The sequence below is a fragment of the Marmota marmota genome, unplaced genomic scaffold (genome assembly GCF_001458135.2).
Source record: "Marmota marmota marmota unplaced genomic scaffold, marMar, whole genome shotgun sequence".
NCBI lineage: Eukaryota > Metazoa > Chordata > Mammalia > Rodentia > Sciuridae > Marmota > Marmota marmota.
Genome location: NW_025999932.1, coordinates 10,709,855 through 10,728,906, shown reverse-complemented (window position 1 = coordinate 10,728,906; position 19,052 = coordinate 10,709,855). Strand labels below are relative to the sequence as shown.

Here is a 19,052-nt window from a genome sequence, read left to right as displayed (position 1 = left end):
CAGGGGCATACTCCTAGATTCCTAACAGTCTGGCATGTGGTTCCGTGCAGTAGAATAACAATACCTGTAGCTAATACTTGTTGAGTATATATTATGTGCTAGGCACTGTCCTGGGTACTTTCTGGGTGTTAATTCGTATAATTCTCATGACCTCTTATGGCAGATACTCTTATCCTCATTGGTATATCAAATGAGGGACAAGAAGTAGATAACTTGCCCACGGAAGAACATTCAAGAAGAACACGTGGGAGTTCTGGGGTTTTTCAGCCTGGATAATTTGGCTCCGACTGACTCCTAACCACTAGTTCTGCCTTCTGAACAGAAAGCAGAATGGGATTCTTCCTTAATCCTTGTAATTGGTCATACATATTTGCTTTAATGCCTCAGAATTCAAATGTGCTTAACGTGAAATTTACAGGAATGCTGTCTGCAGTGCTCTTATCAGATGTAGTTGTTTAATGCTTCATAAAATTTCACAGTTTTAAATGCGGTTCGAGGAAGTGTAAGCATTGTTTTCTAGGACTGTGCCTCCTGTTTAACAGGGATTTACTGTGACCGTTTGGATAGGAAGTTTTACAGAAGTCTCAGGCCTGAGGTGAAAGCAGGTTATTTTAAGGGTCTCTATGGTTCCGGGTTCTGTCACATCGAGAGCTTGCTAGTTTACAACAGCAGCTAGTCTCAGGTTGGTGAAATGAACCATGTATGAGGTGAAGGTCAGACCAAGAGTTTGAAAGCCTTTTCCATTCTGAGATTCCAGACTTTCCCTGTGGGTTAACATGGTGCTTTAAGTTATAGAAGAGTAATATTTTAGAAGATCACGTAGAACTTTAACTCTTCTTTTAGAAATATAAAACATTTTTATGGTTCTCTCTACTAAACTTAAAACATTTCACTGACCCATGAATAATTGTGTACATATGTGCATTGCATCCATATTACTCCTAATTGTGTGTTTTCTTCCCTTCTTCCTTCCTTCCTTCCGTTTTTTTTCTCTATGTTAAGGATTGGGGATGGAATCCAGGCCTTGCTCATGGTAGGCAAGTGCTCTACCATTGAGCTATATTCCTTGCCAATTGTGTGTTTTCTAAAAAAGAGATTAGTCAGCACAATTTTAGAGTTGGAAGAAAGCCTTATGGGATACTTATTCATTAGTGTACTATCAGTTTATGTATATGGAAGTTAAGAAATTGCTTAAGCCAAGGTCATCAGTAGCAAAGCTGGGCTTGAGACTTAGGTCTCCAGATACACACCAGAAGCATTTTTCTTATCATTTGATTTTAGCTGCTTCAAAATGTGATGATTATTCAGACTTAACACTGAATTCAAATGGTATGACCTAGTTGGTCTGGGCATCTTTGGATATAAGCACAAAACAACTCAGGATGCTTAGGACTTCCCAGACTTTATAAAATAAAATTTAAAATAGAAATTTTAAGCATTTTTGAGTTAAAAGTTTTTTAGTTTTTTAAAGTATCATTTGAAGATTTACTTTTGTTAAGAAAGTTTATTTCCACTTAAAAATAAAGTAACCTAGTCAAGTCATGCTATAACAAAGTAATTAAGGTCAGATGATTTTAGTTATTTCTTGGTTTTAAGTGCACATATTATCCTAGAAAGTCAATGTTTCCTAGAATAATGTCCATTGTTGATTATGGAAAAAACTTGATGTTTTCTGGTCTCAAACAATTTTACCTTTTTTTCCTTCTTTTTCAGACTTTTGATAAAATACTTATTGCTAATAGAGGAGAAATTGCATGTAGGGTGAGTAGAATTTGAATTCTCTTTTCCATTTTACTCAATGAAATTTATTATTGTTAAATCCCTTTAAATATGAATTACTATAAATTAGATAACATTCATGTATTTTAAATAGGTTATTAAAACTTGTAAGAAGATGGGCATTAAGACGGTTGCCATCCACAGTGATGTTGATGCTAGTTCTGTAAGTATATTTTAGTTTAAATCTGAACTTAATTTTGAGTTACATACAACAAAAATGAAAGCTATTCTATTTTTTCTTGGCCTCAAAAATGCATATTTTAAAACTCAATTGTTCACTGTTATATTAAGTAAAATGGAAGTGTCATAATGTCATCTCTATGTGTCCTAATTCTTTGTTTTTAAAGCTTAAAAACCAAGAATAGACTAAAAAATTGCAAAGCTATTGCTGGTCAGCAAGTAGATTTAAGCAAAGCATGAGAAAGTTAGATGGAAGATTAATGAACTGTTTACACAATGCTCCCTTATGAAAGCACGTTTCCCCAGCATAACTCCAGTGTCACTAAGGGAATGCTGTGGTTGTTTAACCTTTCCTAAATGGCTGATGTGTTCAGCTGAAAGTTGATAAATGAGAGATAGGCTGATGCTAATTGGACATGAACAAAAGAAGGTATAGCATAAAGCAATGAATGATATATAATTTTATCTGGCATTTTTAACACAGCAGGCATTTTTTAGCTGTAATGAACTATGAATGAATAGAAAAAAAATCCCATGGGAAAAGAATGTAAATTATTGGAACTTTATGGAATGAAATATAAGTAGTTGTACTTTAATGTGAGTTGCTATTTTTCAAAAGTGTGCTTTTGATAACCAGACCTTTTGTTAATGTTAGCTTTTATAATATAGTAATTTAATACAGTTTTCAAGTTTTGTGATCTTTAAATTTTTGTTTTATCCAGAATTATGTTGTTGATTTTTGTCTTATTGTAATTCTTCTCCTTTTTAAGAAATAAAATGGAAATAACTACAAACTAATTTACCGAAAATAAATGCTAAGTATATAATTTATTTGGCACCTGCATTTAAAATATCTATCTTTTAATGAAAAGTAATGGAACATTTTGCATATGTATTGTTTGATATTCTTTTTTTTTTTAACATTTGATTGTGGCTTCTTTGCAAAAAATCGTTTAAACTATGATGGCTTTAATGGTAATTTACGTTCCTCAGATATTCATCAAATAATGAGAAAACTGTTACTTTTATTAATCTGTTTCTTGATTGGTAAATTAAGGTATTTATTAACAGCAAATTCCTATAGGGAAAAATTTTGTTAAAGTCAACATCAAGCTAGTAATAGATTTAAAATTCATATTTCTCTTCTTATGTTTATTATCAGTGTATTAGCTTATGGGATATTTTCATCTATGGATAAATTGAGAGAAAAAAATGTTTGAATTGTAGGCACTATTTTATTTCAAGACTAACAGGGACCTTTTGTTTATTACTTTTCCATATTAAAATGTAGTTAATTCTCTATGCTATGTTCTCTTGGAAGTGACTATTATATGGATAGTTAAAAATCATTGACATTTTTTTTTTTCTTTCACACTTACATTTCAGTGTTGGTGCTGTAGAATAATCTGTAATCTGTAGCATCTTCTGCAAAGTGTTGTCCCAAATAGCATTGCCAACTTTCCCATTCTTACATTTCTAGCTTTAGACAAATTCTTACATTCTGATTTAGACAAATTATTTTTCAGATTCTGTAAAAGCTAGTTTCAAAAGAGTTACTGTAAGTTTTTTTATCTTTCTTATGCATGCCTTTCCCAAAGCAGATGTGGGAATTTTCTATTTTAAAGAAATTTGAGGCTGAAACTAATAGTAGATACATCAAGAATTATAATATATGATTTAGAATATGATTTCCCAGGCTCCATAGTAGAAGTACTGCATTCTCCGTCAAAACTCAACAGTATGGTCAAATCAGAGAAAGGCATTTGGTTTCTGCTTCAGTGGCAAGAAGGCAGAAAAGGTGAATTTCTTTAATAATATTTTTCCTTCTTCAACACTTGATCACGGAGGTTTCCATCATATCTAATCAGCTTTACAAGATCAGTAATATGAACAAGCCATGCTGTTCAAATGTTATCGTTAGGATGTTTGTCATTAAGAAGTGGGAATTTATGGAACCAACCTAGATGCCCTTCAATAGACGAATGGATAAAAAAAATGTGGCATTTATACACAATGGAGTATTACTCTGCATTAAAAAATGACAAAATCATAGAATTTGCAGGGAAATGGATGGCATTAGAGCAGATTATGCTAAGTGAAGCTAGCCAATCCCTAAAAAACAAATGCCAAATGTCTTCTTTGATATAAGGAGAGTCTAAGAACAGAGTAGGGACGAAGAGCATGAGAAGAAGATTAACATTAAACAGGGATGAGAGGTGGGAGGGAAAGGGAGAGAGAAGGGAAATTGCATGGAAGTGGAAGGAGACCCTCAGGGTTATACAAAAGTACATACAAGAGGAAGTGAGGGGAAAGGGAAAAATAATACAAGAGGGAGAAATGAATGACAGTAGAGGGGGTAGAGAGAGAAGAGGGGAGGGGAGGGGAGGGGAGCGGGGATAGTAGAGGATAGGAAAGGCAGCAGAACACAACAGACACTAGTATGGCAATATGTAAATCAATGGATGTGTAACTGATGTGATTCTGCAATCTGTATACGGGGTAAAAATGGGAGTTCATAACCCACTTGAATCAAAGTGTGAAATATGATATATCAAGAACTATGTAATGTTTTGAACAACTAACAATAAAAAAAATAAATGTAACTTGGAGTTAAAAAGTTACATACTTTATATGTTGACTTCATAAATTGAAATGTAATTATTTATTGTAGTAGGGAAATACTACAAAACTTGACTGTGAAAGTTATTAATTTTTTGTTAAAGCAACTAATTTTTAGTTAACCAGGGAAAAATGTTAAGCTACTACTCAAGTAATACATCATACAAACAGGTAAAGCCAGTTGCAGAAATTGATGTTTAATGGAAAAGTCATCTTGAAAATGATTGTGTAGTTCTTCTGTCAGACCCTCCCTTCAGTGGATTCTTCAAAATTGTCTTTAGGATTCTTGGCTCTTTGTTCTTCCATATGATTTTAGAATGAGCTCCCAGAGTTATCCCATCCCAACTGAATTTTTAGTGTCTTTTTTTAAATTTATTTTTTAAATTTTAATTTGTTATACATGACAGCAGAATGCATTACAATTCATATTACATACATAGAGCACAATTTTTCATATCTAGTTGTATACAAAGTAAAGTCACAGCATTTGTGTCTTTATACATGTACTTTGGGTAGTGATATCCATCTCATTCCACCATCTTTCCTACTCCCATGCCCCATTCCTTCTCCTCCCCTCCCCTCTGCCCTATCTGGAGTTCATGTAATCCTCCCTTGCCCCACTCCCCAACCCCATTATGAATCAGTATCCTTAAATCAGAGAAAATATTTGGAATTCCGAATTTTTAGTTTCTATGAACAGAATTTCTATAAATGTACAAATCTTTTTGTGAAAATAGACTTTTATTTTTCTTGGTTAAATACTAGGAGAGGGGGCTGGGACTTGTAACTCAGTGGTAGAGCACTTGCCTAGCATCTATGAGGCCCTGGGTTTGAGTCCCAGCCCTGCAAACAAAAACAAAACTAAAACACCTAGGAAGGAATTTCTGGGTCATTCAGTAGATGAGGGGTTGGCAGCTTTTTTTTTTTTTCCTTTCTTTCTTTTGTTTGGATGGTAAATATATTTGTTTGGAGAATAAATATATTTTAGACTTTGAGGGTGTCCATTGCTGCTGCTGCTGCTGCTGCTGCTGCTTCTCCTCCTCCTTCTCCCCTGACCCTCCATTTTTTTGTGATATCTTTGGTATCAGAATGATCCTGGCCTCATGAGTTGGAAAGTTTTCTCATCTATTTTTTTGGCAAGAGTTTGTGAAGAATTGGTATTAATTCCTCTTTAAATGTTTACCAGTGAAGCCATCTAGGATGTATATTTCCAAGATGTAGTTTTTTCTTAAATACTAATTCTTTTGTTATAGATTTATTCATATTTTCTTTAGAGAGTAATTGTAGTTTGGTTCTTTCTAGGAATTCATCATTTCCATCTAATTTATCTAGTTTATTGGTATAAAGTTGTTTATAGTATTTCCTTATTATTTTTATTTCTATAAAGTTGTAGTATTGTCTCCCTTTTCATTCCTGGTTTTAGACATGTGAGTCTTCTTCCTTTTTTTTTTTCCCCTTGGTCATTATCTTTGTCTGTTCAGGTTGTTATAACAGAACATCACAGACTGGGTGGCCTATACCCAGTAGAAATTTATTTCTTACAGTTCTGGAGGCTGGGAAGTCAAGATCAGGCAACAGCAGATTTGGTTTCCAGTGAGGGCCCCCTTCCTGGAACACAGATGAAGCTATCTAGCTGTGTTTTCCCATGGTGGAAGGGCCAAGATCTTTCTGGCATCTTCTGTGAGATCATCAATCTCACTCATGAGTTCTCCACTACTATTTAACAGTATTCTTAGACGTAATAGCACTTAGTCAAGAGCTATAAAATGGTGGACAGCAGGGCAAAATTAAGAAGGTATTACTGAGTTCCGACTTGTACAGTTAACTGAATGACTCACTAGAAACAGAAAAATCTTATGGGAACTGGTTAAAGAATAATAAAGAAGCTGGACGAAGCTGGACATGGTGGTGCATGATGTGGTGGTGCATGAATAGCTGAATCACAGCTATTCAGGTGGCTGAGGCAAGAGGATCGAAAGTTTGCAGCCAGCCATCAGTATGGACAATTTAGCAAGAATCTGTCTCAAAATTAAGTAAAGGAAGGGCTGGGGTTGTGGCTCAGTGGCAGAGCACTGGTTTAGCATGCACGAAGCCCTGGATTTAATCCCCAAAAGAAGGAAGAAAGAAATCTCTATCTTTAACTCATATATGAAAAAAATGTATATAATTTAAAACTAAAAAAATATCTAAATGAGATAAGAAATAGAACTTTAAAAAATAAAACTGGCTGGCCATAGTGTCATATGCCTGTAATCCCAATGATTTGAAAGGCAGATGCAGGAGGATTGTGAGTTCAAAGCTAGCCTCAACAACTCAGCAAGGCCCACAGCAACTTAGTGAAACCCTGTCTCAAAAAATGAAAATAAATAAATAAAGGGCTTGGGATATGGCTCAGTTAAGTGCCTCTAGTTCAATCCCTAATACTAGTATGGAAACAATGCATACTTAAGACACAATTTTTAGAACATACATGAAGACTTCTACTTTTATATAGGAAGACCATGTATTTTAAATGCTAGTTATTACTGAATTAATCTATACATTTAAAAAAATATTTATTTTTTAGTTATAGGTGGACACAATATCCTTTTTTTTGAGGGGGGGTTGTTGAAGTCTGTTTATTTGTGTTAATGTAAAGCCTAGCAGCAATTAGAGTATAACCAAGAAAAATAGTTCAGACACTGTGATTTGTCTGGAGAAGGCAGCACGGTGTTATTATTTTAACTTAAAAATCTAGCAGTATTTCAAATGTTCTTTTATAAGCAAAGATGCCATTCTACCTCCTTAAAGTACTATAACTGATTCTTTCCCATAAAAGTAATTTACATAGTTTTAGCAGTTTTTGCATGAAATTATACTGTGTGATGAGCAGATAAACTTACTGATGGTCACATTATCTTTGTTTTGTTTTTATGTGGTGCTGAGGATCGAACCTGGTGCCTCACGCATGGTAGGCAAGCACTCTGGCTTTGAGCCACAACCCCAGCCCCCACATTATTTATTTATTTATTTAAAAAATATTTTTAGTTGTTGATGGACACAATACCTTTATTTTATTTTTTATTTTTATGTGGTGCTGAGAATCAAGCCCAGTGCCTCACACATACTAGGCAAGTGCTTTGTCACTGAGCTACAACCCCAGCCCCTGTACCTTTTCTTAAGTCTGAATAAATACAACAAAAGTTTTCTTTGGAAATTGACAGAAGATTAAATATGCAAGAATGTATTTTCCCCTTAGTTTATTCTGAGAAAAATTGGCAAGGAGAATAGCATAACATATTAAAATATATTATAAAGTGGGAACATTCATAAAATGTTGGAGTGAGGAGACACACAATGTGTCAAAATGCATTCTACTATCGTGTATAACTAATTGGAACAAATTAAAAATACAAAAAAAAGAAAAGAGGGAGACACCGATCTATGGAATAAATTTATTGAATTTTAGGCAGAGAGCTAATGTGGGAGATTTCTTGATTGCTAAAGGGCTGTATCAGAAGGCAGAGGAGTGGCATCCTAGGGCTGCTTGCCTCTGATTTTGGGTAGTTCCATAGAAGAAAAGAAACATAAGGAATGAGAGCTGTTTAATGACTAGAAGTTTCTTGTGCAGGTAGGTACTACAACATTAATTTGATGAGTAGTGAGAGCAAAGAATTTGAGAATTTAGATTTATTAAACTTGTACTCTTCAAAGTGCACCTAGATAACATTCATATTTTAAGTAAAAAGACCAGAACATTTCTCCATTAAAAAGTAGCAAAATATTACATATACAAACTGTTAGAATTAGGGTTTCAATTTTTTTTTAATTTAAAATGACATTTCATTAGGTTAAGTGAAAAGTGTCCAGAGTATTTCAAATGAGAAAAATGATTCTGTACTTTAACCTTTGACCATGTTTTCTGTCTGTACTCCTAAATTGAACTTATCAATATTTGGTCGCTTTGTGTATAATCATGTTGAATTTAAATGTGAAATATCTGATATTTACCATGTTGAAACAAGAACCTAAAATCAGAGAAGTATTCACTGTGACTCACTTCTTATGCGGGCAGCCTGCTGTTTAAAGTGTGATTCCTGGTGTGTTCTGGAGTCTCAGCCTTAGGATTCCATAATGAGATTGAGTGGGGTTTCCTGTGAGCACTCTGGGATGATTGACAGTAAGGTGAGGGCAATCATCACTTTTCATGCCTACCCTTGATAATATTTCCCTGCTGTCTGGGGAGGGACTGAGAACAAATAGGACTTCGTGATGTCTAAGTAATTAGTGTATGTTGGTTCCAGCTGAACAAACTGGAGGGTAATGATCAGGTAAATGGAAATGGAATACATTAATGTAGGCTAAGGTATAAGAGACCTTAGGGGAAAACTTATCAAAATTTTATGGGATTGTTGGGATATCTTTATTTTATATCTTTTGATATATATATATCTTTATATATACATATCTATCTATCTGTCTTTATTAGCATATCTTTGCATTTATTATAGATGCACACAGAGATTAAATCAATTTAAATGTAAAAACCTCAAACATTTATTTATTTTTTTCTTTGGTTTCAGGACATTTTTCAACCTTTTAAAATTTCACAAATTTGTTAGTGGACATTATTTGTAGCTGATGCTGTCACTGATCCTCAGTTATGAGTAAATGACTAGGGTCAAGCTTGTAAAACTTTTGGGGGTTGTTAACTGAAAATATCTAGTGACCTTTTGTGTGTGTGTGTGTGTGTGTGTGTGGTGTATTTAGTGATATTCTTAAATTGCTTGTACTAGTTAAAGAAGATGTTAAGGTGGCCATCATGATCCATACTTCCTAGTTAGTCTTAATTAGGTCAGAAATATTTCCAGATGTTTAGTTTGCAATACAAAATTTATAGGCTCTTAATCATTGCAAAATATTTATAAATTGTCATCCTTCAATATTACATTTTCTTATCAGTAACATGAAGTCCCGTGGCAAAACCTCTGCATGGTGACTATAGTATAGCATTTAACAGGAAGGAAGGAATTGGTTTCATTGATGTGGTTTCGGATCTTAGAGTTCTGATAATTAGGTAATCAAACGGTTATAAAATGGCGTTCTTGCTTTAAAACTTAACTATTGCTCGCTGTTCTCATAAGACTTGGCCTTCAATAACCTTTTTAGATTAAGAACACAGTGTATCTATGCAAATTTGAAACACTGGACTTCTCAGAGAAGCACTAAGTGTAATCAGGAGAGGAAAGCATTTAAGATGTTTAGACATTTTCTTTTCTTTTTTGCAAGTATTGTTTTTGGAAAAACATTTTGCAGAAACACTGTGCCCTATCAATTTTAAATGTTTTGATTATCTTTAGCTTGGCTAAATTACTTTCTCTGCATTTTGGGTAAAATGGAATAGGATAAGATTACTGGTAGGAATTTGTTCACATTAATATGGCTCATCAGGGACATTATATTTAATTGGAGATCCTGCAGAATAGTAGCAGGAGGCTGAAGAGAATTATTTAGCATTAGCAATGGCTCGTCTGGGAGTTGTGCACTAATCAAGGCGCTGGAGTGTTAGCGGTGGGGATGATGGGAATTATGACGATTATGACATGTAAGCATGTCTGCGTGCAAACTGGACAGGCAATGAGTTAATCAAGAAGTATATTAAATGGCTCCCATGCTGATTCATTATTATCTACCATAGTGCTTGTCAGGTTGTGTATTTAAAAAATACTATTATTGTTTAGTTCAATGTGTATGTGAGCTGAATTCAGCCATCATTCTTTGCTTTTCAATAAAGCAATCTTAAATTGCCTTATACATATAAAAGTAGAAAATTGTGTCCGTTGTGGTTTGTGTTTTAAAGTGTAGTATCTTTTTTATCACTTTAGAGTCAACCTCTAATTTTGGACTCATTTAAAAATTTGTTTGCTTTGTCCTTTTTTGCATTCATTGTAAATACTCTTTGCTTATTTCTTACTGCATAAAGGATTTGGATTCAGAAATAAAATATATGTACCTTTATTTTTCAAGTTGAAAATAATTCTAGTATTTCAGAGAGAAATTAATGTTTAACACATGAAGCTATGGAAAAATCAAAGCTTCAATGTTTCCACCATCAAAATGCTCCAAAATCGGGAGTGGGGGGTGGAAATCTCCTTTGCTGTAGTGGGTGGTCTCTTTGTGCCAGGTAGACCCATTCTGTGCCCAGCATGGTTAGAGCCATCTGTCATGAAACTATCAGTTAGAAATGCTAGAAACGTACATATTTTGGAGAAATGGAACTAATAAATTGAATTCCTTTTAGAAAATAAATTGAAATGCAGCATAAATTCATGAGCAAACTAGATTATATCTGTAGACAAATTTATAGAGTTGCTATACAGATGAACAATTTTTTTTATTACTGTAGGCGCTGCCAAATTTAATAAAACTTTCTACCAAACTGACCTTCATGTATTAACTTAATTAAAGCAATATTATGGATAATGCTCAAAGTGTTAACCTGTGGGTGGTTGTTATTGAAATCCATTATCTGTGGAGTCAGTATTAGTGGTCAGCAACATCAGAAGTAAAACTTGCAACCAAGAGCGTCCCTTGGGAGCTGTGAGCCCAGCAGGTTAAATCGTCAAAACCCAGCAAAGCTTCTTAAAAGACTGATAGTTTAAGCCCCCTGGAGTGAAAGGTAAACCAGTCATTCCAGTCAGGAAAGGACCATGACTTTATTTAGCAGTCAAGCAAAAATTACATTTGGACAGGAAAAAGGGATTTATATCAGTATCTTCATGTGTGAGTTATTTTATTCGTATATATGTTCATGTACTTTAGCTTTAATAAAAACATTCCAACTTCTTGTTTTGGTGCTGGGAGTTGAATCAGGGCCTCTTGCGTGCTAGGCTAGCACTCCACCAATGAGCTACATAGACCCTCATACCCAACTTTTTAATATGCTGAGAGTGACTTGTGAAAAATTTGCTTTATAAAATGAAAAGATGTGTCCCAAGGCCTTCCACGTTTTTTGTTAATAATAAGAACTTTATCCTTTTTCTTACACTAAAATTCAGTTTAGAAAAAATTTGACTTAAAAAAACTGTACATATTAATGGGGTACCGTGTAATATCTCCATAGATCTATACATTGCTTACAGTTTGAATTAGGTTAAAAATATGTATTTCCTCAAACGTTTATCATTTCAAAGTATGGAAAGCTTTACAGATTTGCGTGTTGTCCTTGCACAGGGGCCATGCTGGTCTCTGTATTATTCCAACCTAATTTTTCTGTGCTGCTGGTGATCAAATCCAGGGCCTTGTGCACACTAGACAAGCACTGTACCATTGAGCTGCACTCCACCCCTGTATGGTTCCAGTTTTAGTACATATACTAAAATTTTAAGACTAAAACTGAAACTTTATGAATACATCTTTTTGGTTTTGTTTATTTAAAAAATTCTGGTGAATTTAAATGAAAGTTTTAAATGGAACTTATGTATTTTAGTGTTTTTAGTACCTGGTGGTATGGAAAAGTACCCAATTATACATATATTCTTCTGTAAAAATCTAAAGAATGATTGGAGATACTATCTTACTGAAAAAGCATATATTTAATGACTATTTGAAAATACAGCTTGACTTTATTCCATTGTTTCAGTGTTTACAAGGCCATAAATCAACTTGTATATATTACAGCCTCTTTAAGACCTCTTAATGGAAGAATGCTGGGAGCCATTAGCCAAGTAGGTATGACAATTTCCTTGCCAGCGTACCCCATGTTGCAGTGACATTGAATGTAGGTGACCTTGCTCAAGGACCAGGGCGGATTAGGGTGTTCCCGGTTTAGGATAATTGGGTTTAGGGCGTTCCAGTTTAGGGCGTTCCAGGTTTAAGATTATTCCTGCTAGGAATAGGGCGTATCCTGCTGCCTGAGTTCCCCTTGAGTTCTCACGGGATTCAGACAGTATTTTTTGGGAGATAGAAGCCCAGTGGATGTGGATTTTGGGCAGAGAACGAGGATTTCCCCAGAACGTGATTGTAGACGGCTGGTGTGAGTTCGGGAATAAAGAGTTGCTGTTTGAATCTACAAGCTGTGTGGTGGCTCGTGATTGTGTGCCCAGCCAGACTGCGGCAGAAGAAGTCGTGATCATTCTAAATAGTACCATATTTATCCCTTATTGAGTATCTGTGGCATAGTAGAAACACATAATTATATAAGGGGATTAGTATTGTCACTATTTTAAATTGAGAAAATTGGAGCTTCCAGATATAAAAAAGAGTGCCAATAATCTTTTATCTAGTAAATGGTGGAGCTACTTCATGTAGCTAGAGTTGTATTCCTTCTGTTGTAGCACATTGTTTTCCCTACTAAGTATAAGGAAAAATGCCCATTCTCCTTAAAAGGGTGTTTGAAACTGGATTTTATTAGTGGCTGGGTATTAGGTTAGGCACTGGAGGTAGAGAATATGATTTCTGCTCTTATGGCACTCAGCATCCAGTGGTAGAGACAGATATAGAATAGGAAAAGATGTGAAAGTTATAGATTGTGGTGTTATGAGGGAAACAAGTTGTTGATGGAGAATCATGGGGGCCTCCTTATTAATAAAGTGGTGAAGTAAATCCTCTCTGAGGGATAAAATATGACCTGAGACCAATGGGTGGGGGTCGGTCCATCCTCAGCTAGACAGGCAGAATAGCATGCACAGAGGTCCTGAGCCACCACTCTACTAAAGGAGTTTTATTAAGATTACCAGTAACTGTCTCAGGCTAAATCCAATGGGTTTTTTCAGTCTTCTCCTATGTGACTTCTCAACAGTGTCTGACACTGTCAGTTACCCTTCTGCCAACATTCTCTTGTCTTGGCTTTAGTGACATCTTAATCTCCTGGTTACCTTTCTGCTTCTGTGATTCTCTATGTTGTCTGTGTAGAAATGATTCTGGCATCATTGGGAGGCTGGCATACTCTCTCTTTCCCTTGTTCTGGAAACATTTTATTCTTCCCATTTTTCTGTGGTTTTGATCAGCTGTAGACTCCTAATTTTCTTTCTTGCTTTTTAAAAATATTTTTATAATAAGTTCTTTTTAAGTATACATGACAGTAAAGTGTATTTTGACATATTATGCATACATGGAGTATAACTTATTCTAATTAGGGTCCCCTTCTTGCATTTGTGCATGATGTGGAGTTTTACTGGTTGTTCACATATGAACATAGGAAAGTCATATCCAATTAGTTCTATTGTCTTTCCTAATCCCATCCTTCCTCCCTTCCCTTCATTCCCCTTTGTCTAACCCAATAAACTTCTATTCTCCCCTTCCCCTCTCTTACGTTTTAGCATTGTCATATCAGAGAGAACATTTGGCTTTTGGTTTTTTGGGTTTCTGGGACTGGCTTATTTCACTTAGCATGATGTACACTCCTAATTCTGTCCACACCCTGCCAACATCTCTACTTGGATACATCAAAACTACCTCAAACTTAACATGACCCAAACTTAACCTTTCATGTAGGTTTCATGTAGCTAAGTCCTCTTGCAGAAGCAAAAAATAAAGGAATTTGTCTTCACCACTACTTTATCTTTGACTTTTCAAATTCTAATCCATGAATAAATCCTTATTCAAAATAATTTGTAATCTAGTCTTGTTCCTTCCTTAATGAGGTCTTTTTTAGCCTATTTTACTAGTGAATCTTTTCTATTTGATCCTAATAAAATTTCTTCAAGGATGGAAGGTATGGCAGCTGAATAAGGGCCTCCTGGAAATGTCTAATTCCTCATCTCTGAGGCCTGTGAATATTACCTATTACCCCCAAAGCGACTTTGCAGGAGTGGTCGAGTTAGGGATCTTTATATGGAGAAATTATTTTGAATTTTCTGACAGCCCGATGTAATCACAGGGTCCTTATTAGAAGGAGGTAGATTAGGGTAGAGTAGGAAGGATGAAGACAGCAAGAAGTTGGAGGGATGTGAGGAGGCAGCTGAAAGAGAGGGGAAGATGGATTCTCCCCTTACAGCCTCCAGAAGGAACCAGCCTGCTGACATCTTGATGTTAGTGCCATAAGACTCTTCTCTGACTTCTGTCTAGAATTATAAAATAATAAGTTTGTGTTATTTCAAGTCACCAACTGTGTGATAATTTGTTGTAGCATCAGTAGGAAATGATCATAGAAGCACTGGTTAGATTTCAGAAATTCTATCAACGTTTTAACCATATATCCATAGACCTAGAAAAATCTCAATATACACTTTTGTTCTTGAAGAAAACCTAATTTATTGTGAATTCCTTGTCAGACTGATAATTTCATCTGTAATGTTTTGTCTGGCGTGAACTATTTTTTCACCAGTGAAATTTTTGGTGGCTTTCTTAGCATTAGATTTCTTAATGTGTTTTGGAATTTTGGTGTGTAGTCTCTTTTTAGATGAAAGTTTGAAATGTTCATTCCTCTACCTGTTCCTCCCTCTCCTTCATCCTTCCCTCACCCCTTGCTTCCTGTCTTTCCCCTTCCTCTGTCTTTCCTGGTTTTTCTCTCACCCCTACCATCCCCAACCAAAACAAAACAAAAACCCACCATTTCTCCCTGACCAGCAGCTTTGTGGTTGCCTCACAGGCGTTTAAGTTTAGGATGCCTAGTCCATCTAGGCCTTATAACCATGATGTGGGCACATGGCAGGTCAGTCACAGAAGCAGGTTCAGATTTCCACCCTGAAGCTGTAGCAGCTCAGATGGTATTTAGTGGCTTTCTCTTTAGGACTAGGGAAGCTCCTCCTTAGCCTGATTTTAGCTGGTGACTCTGGCTGTCTTCCAGCTTCTGTACAACATCCTTAATGGTCTGATTTTTGCATCTGGCACTTCCTGCTTCTGAAAGAACCAGTATAGTTTGCCTTGTTCCTTGTTAGGCATTTTTCTTCTGTTTTGAGTTCATGAAATGTTTACTACCTATTTCTGGTTTCTTTTTCTCATGGTTTTCTTATGTAGATTTAATTGTGATTGCTGGACATTTTTAGCAGAAGGAAGTTTTGAAGCATGAACTCACTATGCCAGCCTTTTTTCAAAAAATATTTATTTTTTAGTTGTAGTTGGACACAATATGTTTAATTAATTAATTAATTAATATGTGGTGCTGAGGATCAAACCCAGGACCTCGCCTGTGCTAGGTGAGTGCTCTACCGCTGAGCCATAACCCCAGCCCCTATGCCACGCCAGCCTTTTTTGTGCTAAATTTGACTTACATTTACAAAGACCACAGAAAAATGCCAGTCTCAAAATTGTGTTTTTGCTCAATTTCAAGCACTAGCATCTAAGTTCTGCATTTGATGTCTGACTCGTTGGTTATGCAATTAGCTACAGCATGCTAGTGTGTCTGGGCGTTGTCTTGCCAGTTCTGGGTTTCTGGCCATAGCAGTCATTTGCCTAATCTGGGGTAGATCCCTTGGCTGTGTGTTCTTGCTACTGGAAGTGGCCAAAGTGGCAGCCACCAGGTTGGAGTAGCCAAAAAGGGAGAATTTCATTAGGCATCTTTAGGGAGATTAAAGGCTGTCTGAGGATGACCAAGGCAGACTTGTGTCTGATTTGTGCATGTGAATTCGAGCCTGGAGTTAGAACAAGAGAGCCTCTAACTCAGGTGAATAAATCAGATGACAATCCACTGTGGACATCTCCAGTCATTTATTTATTCAATAATGCACTGGGTATAGGTGTGGTGTATCCAGTGGAAAGTTTGTATGCTTTCTGAGGGCAGGAACTTGTCTGTGTGCATGGGAAAGCGTTAAGTTCAGGTAAAACTGCTTATGAATAGTATTCGAAGATGTCTTGTTTTGTAAACATCTGAGTGTTTAGTTGTTTCCAAGTCTTCCTGTGAATCAATCATAAATTAATCCCCAAATCTACACTGTGCTTCCCAAATGGATATTACACATTTTAGTAAAGGGCCCTATATAATTAAATCTTGTAAAGTATCTTCAGTGAACTATTCTAATTAAGTGTTATAGATCCTGAGGTTGCTCCATTACAGCTCAGCTGGGATGCTCTCAGATGCAATATGGGAGTTCAGTTTCAAAGTTCAGTACACAAAGCTATTTGTGAAGGTTTTATATACAGATGTTTCAATTTGTAAATTTTGACTTTATAGTGCAGCGAAAATGATACATGTTCAGTAGAACTGTACTTGGAATTTTGGGTTGTTTCCCAGGCTAGCAAAGTGCAACTTGGTCTCTTGAGGTGTCAGTCAGTGGCAGGAGCAAAGCTCCCAGACAGCCACTTGAGGGTCTGGAAACAGACGACACTCTGTGTATACCTTGTTGATAAGCTAGGGTGGTCTGTAGGTTAGGTATTGCTAGAGTTTAGATCTTAAATGTGCCCCAAAGGCCCATGTGTGAAAAACTTAGTCCTCAGCTTGGGACTATTGGGAGGTGGTGGACACTTGAAGAGGGGGGGTTGTCATGTGATGTGTTCTTGTCATTGGGAATATGCTCTCAAAGGAAAGAGTGACCCTAGCCCCTTTTCTTCTTTTTTCTCTTTAATCCTGGCCATGAATTGAACAGTTTGCTGCACTACATGCTCTCTGACATGAGTTACTGTGCCACCATGGGCTCAAAGCCATGGAGCCAATCTGGTCATAGACTGAAACCTCCAAAACTGTGAGGCCAAACAAACCTTTTCTTCTTATAAAGTGACTATTTTAGGTACTTGTTACACCAGTGGAAAATCCACTAGCACAAATGTATTCAGTGCATTTTCAACTTAATATTTTGAATTTATGGTGAGTTTATTGGGACATAGCCCCATTGTAAGTGGAGTATCTGTGATTTTTCCTTTCAATAAAAAATGTTTCCATGTGTTAGTTTTTTACATTTAAAAATTAATTTATTTTCAACTGTGGTAGAAACACGTATAACCTAAAGTTTTCATTTAAAAAAATTTTTTTTTTAGTTGACACTGGACCTTTATTTTTTCATTTATATGTGGTGCTGAGAATTGAACCCATTGCCTCATACATGCTAAGCAAGTGCTTTACCACTGAGCCACAACCCCAGCTAAGGTTTACCATTTTTAACCATTCTTGAATGTAGTATTCTTTGACATTAAGTATATTCACAGTGTTTTGCAAGATGAAAAAATTTAGGGAGGTGGATGGTGGTGATGGTTCAACATACCAATTTTAAAATAATATGCTTTATTGTTTTTTAGTGTTTTAAAGCATTTGTAAAGATTTGTCTGTCCTTATGGTATTTTATTAACTTGCATTGTGTAGGTTCTAGGGAGTGACGGATATTCAGTCTTTAACAAATATCAGTTGAGTGCCTGTCATGTGCAGGTGTGCCGTGTTTTCTGAACTAGGCAGACATGCCCTCATGTGGCTTCCAATTCAGGAGGAGGAGCAGGCTTTTTAAATGACATATGGTTGTGATATATAGTTAATGGAAATTGTAGGGTGTTTTGTAAATATGGGACAAGAGGATCTGAGCCCATGGCAGGGTGTGTGTGTGTGTGTGTGTGTGTGTGTGTGTTTGTGTTTGTAGGGGCAGCTTTCTTGAGGAAATAACATTTAGAGTCCTAAAGAAGAGCTGGGCTGTAGCTCAGTGGTAGAACACTTGCTTAGCATGTGTCAGGCACTGGGTTTGATCCTTAGCACCACATAAACATAAATAAAATAAAGGTACTGTGTCTATCCACAACTGGGGGGGGAAAAGACAGGAATTAGGGCTGGGGCTGGGAGGAGAAAAGGGCCGAGGTGAATGGAGCTTGGTAATTTTGAGAAAATCAGGTAGGTCAATGTACCTTTATTTTATTTATTTTTTTTTAAGAGAGAGTGTGAGAGAGAGAATTCTTTAATATCTATTTTTAAGTTTTCGGCGGACACAACATCTTTGTTGGTATGTGGTGCTGAGGATCGAACCCGGGCCGCACGCATGCCAGGCGAGCGAGCTACCGCTTAAGCCACATCCCCAGCCCCTCAATGTACCTTTAAATAAGAGAACCATGGTATTGTTTTTAGTATTCATCTATATCTAAATATAATCGACTTTTTTCTTTTGTGTACTTCTGTGATTTTTTTTTTCTTTTCAGGGCTGGGGTTTGAACTAGCCAATAGCACACTGGGGATAAAGAGCAGTTCCTTCACCCTGCAAAGCCCCTCGTGCATCCCTTTACAGTCACATCTTCTGCACCCTCCCTCTGGCAACTACAAGTGCACTGTTGTCATTCCTATATAGTGTGTGACTCTTTGAGTTGGTTACTTTCATTCGGCGGAAGCTTTTTAATTAATCCAAACTGTTGTGTGCCATTAGTTTGTTCCTTTTTATTACTGAGTAGTATTGCATCGTGTGTGTGTGTGTGTGTGTGTGTATTGTTGTTGTTGTTGTTTTTTTCATTTATCCAGTGAAAAACATTTGGGTTGTTTCCAGCTTTTGACAATTATGAATAGAGCTATTTTAAACATTTGTTTACAGATTTTTATGTGAATATGTTTCTTTAGGATAAATGAGGTGGGGTTGCTGGTCATATGGTAAGTA

General features: G+C 36.1%; 1 protein-coding gene and 1 pseudogene across 4 annotated transcripts in view; one reads left to right on the top strand and one right to left on the bottom strand.

Moving 5' to 3' along the window:
* Window positions 1-19,052, top strand: part of Pcca (propionyl-CoA carboxylase subunit alpha) — a 357,476-nt gene that overhangs the window by 18,586 nt on the left and 319,838 nt on the right. For all 4 annotated transcript variants that reach the window (XR_007346664.1, XM_015484128.2, XM_015484127.2 and 1 more), the window contains exons 3-4: window positions 1,714-1,761; window positions 1,874-1,942. Coding sequence is in view for 3 of the 4 variants with exons in the window: in XM_015484128.2 (XP_015339614.1) it covers window positions 1,714-1,761; window positions 1,874-1,942 (117 nt within the window). In the remaining variant the exon portion in view is untranslated. The remainder of the gene's footprint in view (window positions 1-1,713; window positions 1,762-1,873; window positions 1,943-19,052) is intronic.
* On the bottom strand, window positions 11,746-11,867 carry LOC125616196 (annotated as a pseudogene).